This window comes from Cryptomeria japonica, chromosome 1 (assembly GCF_030272615.1).
Source record: "Cryptomeria japonica chromosome 1, Sugi_1.0, whole genome shotgun sequence".
Taxonomy (NCBI): Eukaryota; Viridiplantae; Streptophyta; class Pinopsida; order Cupressales; family Cupressaceae; genus Cryptomeria; species Cryptomeria japonica.
The window spans coordinates 557,367,405-557,373,111 of NC_081405.1; the positions used below are offsets into that span (position 1 = coordinate 557,367,405).

The 5,707-nt window shown below is 31.0% G+C and overlaps 1 protein-coding gene across 1 annotated transcript; it reads right to left on the minus strand.

Moving 5' to 3' along the window:
• Window positions 1-3,815: 3,815 nt before the first annotated feature.
• On the minus strand, window positions 3,816-4,766 carry LOC131074874 (UDP-glycosyltransferase 72B1-like). The gene has a single exon (XM_058011601.2). It carries the CDS (start codon window positions 4,764-4,766, stop codon window positions 3,816-3,818), a length of 951 nt encoding a protein of 316 aa, XP_057867584.2.
• Between the last annotated feature and the right edge of the window lie 941 nt (window positions 4,767-5,707).

The window sequence follows — 5,707 nt, forward strand, 5'->3', positions numbered from 1 at the left end:
GACTGATTTTCCATACTGATGCTTTTAAGGCGGTGTATATGAATTATATCTTTCCACTGATAATGATGCTCATTTGAATGGTTATATGAATCTTATCTTTTATAAACGGTCCATTCAAAATGATTGTTTCACGTTATACCTATTTAAATGAATAAAAAATATCAATTTTAAATTATATAACTAAATTTAAAATTATTTTTTTATATTCTTTTAAAATTATTTTATTTGTATTTAATGATAGATTTTGATATTATACTTATATCATTATATTTAGTCTTTTATCATTATTATAGTTATGTCTTCATATAATGATTGTCTCTTATACGGTTGTTGTAAGTTATGTGATATTCACAAAATTATTTAAGAAATATGGATTGATGATTTTGACTCACAAACTACCATATTGAATCTTTTAAAAAATTGTGATTTGATGTAATAAAAAATACCTCTAACATATCATTGGATGAGCTATTAATAATGAATTTACCATTGAGTCATTTGAGTAGTAAAATGAATCTTGTTTATATGAATTTTAACTTTTATAAATAGTCTATTAATAATGATTGTACCATTGAGTCATTTGAGTAGTAAAATGAATCTTGTTTTTAATAATGACCTATTTATAATGATTGTATCACTAGTTGTTTCTAAAAATATCTTTAATAAATAATATAAATTTAAAAGAATTAAAAATATTATTTTTAAATTATTTAATTTAACTTAATTTATTTTTATTTAAAAAAAATAAAATTTAGAATTAATTTAAAAATTATTTTATTTATATTTATTATTTTAATAGATTTTGATATTATATTCACATTATTATATTTAGTATCTTATTATTATTGTAGGTCACTCAATGTACATCTATGTGATATTCACAAAATTATTTATGAAATATAGATTGGGGAGATTGACTCAAAACTACAATGTTGAATCCTAAAATAATTCCTTATTGTTGGATGAGATAAAGAGCTTTTATAGTGAATGGCTCATAAAGAACAACACTTTCTAATTGTTTCACAAGTAGGATAGCAAGTTAAAGTGGGTTTGATCTTGGGAGAAACTAAATAGTTAAGTGTACTTGAGTTAGAGCAGTCATAGGATGGGTGAACTCGTGAAATGTCTTAATACTTCATCTTTGTGAACATCTATTAGATTTAACATGGTGAGTTTTAAGTGGATTATTTAGGTGAACAAGAGATAGATTTGTGTAAGCCATTCCTCACGAAATATAGATTGATATATTTTATTTACTCAATAAAAAATTACATTAACATTTACTTACATATGTTTCCAAAATTTGAGAATATAACTAGAGTACCATATCTGACTTACCTAAACATTTGTGCCTTCTTTAAATTTAGATTGATCATGTAACATGATTATTTTTTGAAAATTGGAGGTTATAATAGAGAAGCATGTCTACCTCATATATGCATTCATGCAATGTTACTTTTTTATTTCTAGCCAACTATGCTTGCTTCTTAATGTCAAATTTTACCTTATTTGTGCAAGTAAAGTTGTGCAATTTGTTTTCTTACTTTCTATTTTTTGTGTTTTCCTCCAATCAATCATTCCTTCTTAAGATCAAATTCTAATTTATCTACCCCACATAAAAGTTGTGCAACCTTTCTATTATTTTGTCCTATTTTCTATCTTTGCTGTGTTTTCTCCACTCCACAATAATAGACATGCAACATTTCTTTTCTATCTTTTCAATCAATTAGTCACTCATGTTTCATTAGACTGTATTATATCACTAGTGTAACACGTCTCTTCAATTTATGATTTTTATCACATAGCATGATAAATTTCCAAAATTTTGAGGTTATAACTAAGAACCTTATCTATCTCATGTATGTATTCATGTAATGTGTCTTTTTATTTGTCTTTTGCTAAACAACTATATTTACTTCTTAATGTCAAATTATACTTACTTGTGTAAGAAGAATGTTGTGTAATGTTTTTTCTTATTTGATATTTTTTTTGTGTGTTTTACTTTAATCAACCATGTTTGTTTCTTAAGACTAAATTCTACTTTATATCTTTCACATAAAAATTGTAGAACATATTTATTATTTTTTCCTATTTTCTATTTTTCTTGTGTTGGTCCACCGCACATCAAAATCATACAAGATGTATTTTTAACTTTGATATAATTACTTGATAATGTCTTTTCTTCTATCTTCCAAATTCTAAGTAAATTCTATTTCATCTCTTTTATATTGATAATAGTACAACTTGTCTTTTATGTATTTTCCAGATTTACCTCACTTTCAAAAATGCCTTTTATCTTTTGTATTTACATTATTTACCTTAATCATGTCATTAAACATAATGTAAATCAACGCCCAAGGTAGACGTTAAAGTAGAATTCTTAAGAAACATAGTCTATGTACAATTAAAAAAAGTAAAGCTATAGAAAAAACAAGAATGTCGTCATATGCCAAACAATCACTATTAAATCTAATAAACGTTGAATTCTGAAGTTTTGAGATTTTTTCAATTATATAAATCACTATACAATACAAAAAAATTAATTATAAGCATTTCATTCATTTGGTGTTAAGAATTGAAGGAGACTAATATGGTTATCTCATCTTTTTGTATGTTCATTGTGATAATAAATTTTGAAAAATAATTAATTCAATCTTGTTCTATGTACATAATGGTAAGAGTGGAAACTTTGTTTTCATGTGATTCTATTTTTCAAATTTCATATTAGTTTCGCTTTATTATATAAAATAAGGCAAAACCATAAGAAATGTTCATTACTTCTTTAAAGAGAAACTATGCAAATAAATTTTATAAATTTTAGAATGGAAGAGTTGAAGATCTCCATAACCAAGGGCTTGTTGAAGATTACATTGTTGTGCACTGCTTTGCTTCTATTAACAATACCTATATTTGCAGGAGATGGTAGGATATAATATCATGCTTGCAACAAAAGGGAGTCACAAATTTGATGACTTATGCTTCTTCCAATACATATGATTATTTACTATGATATTCTATGCAAAAATTGAGGTATATAGACTAAGCATGTGCAAGCCACATATGTTGATTTTACCATAGAAGTGAGAATAAGTTGTGTGTTTGGAGTAGTGTTTCTCAAATGATGACTAGAAAATTATTATGTGCAATATAGGGCATATCTATTAGGGTTTCTCCACTTTTGACGATCCCACTTTCTCCATCAACAACATCATCAATGACACATGGTATATAAAGACACGAAAAAAATAGGGAGGCACTCTTTCATGAGTAAATTGGTGACTTCATCACAAAGAAGAGGATCTTTTGACAATTCAATTTATCTTGGAGATGGCTTCCTTATCTTGGACATTTGCATCTATGATAGGTGAATTTTTTCTTATAAACAAGTATTTTATTAGTTAAATTCCAATTTAAATGTATATAAAGTTTTAAGAAAATTTGCTATAGTTGATTTTTTTATAAATTTGGCTATATAGTCTCAAACCATTTAATATTTGTGTAGGGGCTCTAACTAAATGAAAGATGTTTAGCAGAAGTGAGAGCAAATTTAGATAATTGTACACTAAAAAAACCCAAATAATAATAATATACATTTATTTTTTATATTAATAACTATTAAAAAAGCTCATATAAAAATGAACTCATTTAACTTGCATATATTTACCCATAAGATAATTTTTATAACATTCACACATTATCCATAACTCTAATTTTCATATGCTACTAATTCATTTCATGAAGCATGATCATGCAAAAATCTAAAGAAGCTGGGTTTCAAAACATTACACGTGAACAAAATATTTTCCAGGTTATGTTCAGCAGAGGCTGAGTACATAAGATACAAAACCTTCTATACCGCTTAACTTGCAGGATGCTTCATTAGTGGATTCCTTAATTTTCAGGGCCCGTAGACGCATATCTTCCCCAATTTTTGTTGCCATGGCTGTCTTCACTGTGTTTTCCACAATATCACTACTGGGTATAGCATCTAATCCCTCGCAGATCTGCAGTCCAAGACCCAAATGCTCAGTTACCAATTTGGCGTTAACAAATTGATCGAACGACATGGGCCAGAGCACCATTGGAACTCCAGCGCTTATACTCTCTAACGTTGAATTCCACCCACAGTGCGTCATGAAAAACGCAGTCGAAGGGTGTGACAAAATCTGCAGCTGAGGGACCCATCCATGGATTACAATTCCTCTGTCTTTCGTTGCTTCCATGAAATCCTCGGGAAGAAAATCACAAGAATTAACGTTGCTTCCAACTAGATCTTTAATCGTCCAAATGAAACGCTGCTTACTGGCCGCAATGCCCCTTGCGAGAACTTTTGTTTGGTCTTCCGAAAGAAAGGCCTGAGATCCAAAGGAGACGTAGAGGACTGAGTTATGCTTCTGGCTGTCCAGCCAACGGATGCACTCCGACTCATTATCGATCCCAGGTTGGGGTCTGTGTAATGGATGGGCTACACCCCAAACGGGCTTACCCGTGGATTCTTCTATATACCGAACATACTCTGCTTCGAGCTCAGCAAAAGTATTGACAAGCATTGCAGAGCAGCTTTCTTTTGCCGAGCCATAGGCCTGCTGAAGCACGGTAAGAGTAGGGTAAGGTGAAATGAACAAATCACTTCTCAGTATCTCAGGCACCTCCGAAGACCTCAGATTCACATTAATACAGCGGTCATGAATCTCTATGATTTGACGGTCTCTTATTATATCCGAGACCGGATTGGTAAAGAGATATTGCAGAAGAGACGCTGCCATGGCTCCTGTGGTGTGGAAAACAACACGTGGAATTCCAAACTTGGAAGCCGATTGTGCTGTCCAAGGTAAGAATACGTCACTTATGATGCAGGCGGGCTTTTTTGACGTCTCCCCGATGATCTGCTCCAACCACTCTTCAAACGGCTGGGAAAGCTTGTACGAAGAGATAAACAGCAACCGACCGTCGATGAAGGAAAGAGTGTCAGTGCTTTCGCAGGCAGGGGGGAGGCCATGGATGAGCGGGAGAGAAAGAGAAACAAAACGAATAGAAGATCCGACCGCCTGGGATTTCAATTTGGAGACATTAGCAGTGGTGGTGAGGAAACTGACGGTGAGGCCTCGGCAAGTAAGATCGTTAGCCAAGCTGAGGAAGGGAATGAAATGGCCTTGAGCCATGAAAGGGAACATGACTATGTGTTTTTCTTCTTTACCTTCTACCATTGTAATATATTCTTTACAGCTGTTCTCAGTTGAGTCATCTAGCAGCCAGGCCTGGTTTTAAGGTCGGATTTTCCATACTGATGTAATATCTTTATGACAACTGGATGGTGTATATTAGATTTCTTGGGTCATCTGAGTAATTATTTCTTGGGCCATTTGAGTAGTTATATGACGTTTATGCTGTATAAATGGTCCATTAACAATTATTGTACCATTGAGTTATTTGAGTAGTTATATGAATTTTTTCTTTTATAAATGGTTCATTTATAATGATTGTATCATTAGTTTCTCATATTTAATATATTCATTTTGTCCTACATGGTTAGGTGAGTTGGTTTGGGTTGTGGGTTTGCTCTCCACAAGTCTTGGGTAATAGGGGGACTGCTTTGAAGAATAATTTTATCTTAATTTAGAATTTTTTATGAATTATTATTTGTATTAAATAATAGAATTTTGTGAATACTATACTTGTTTTTATGTTATTATAATGTAAAAAAAAA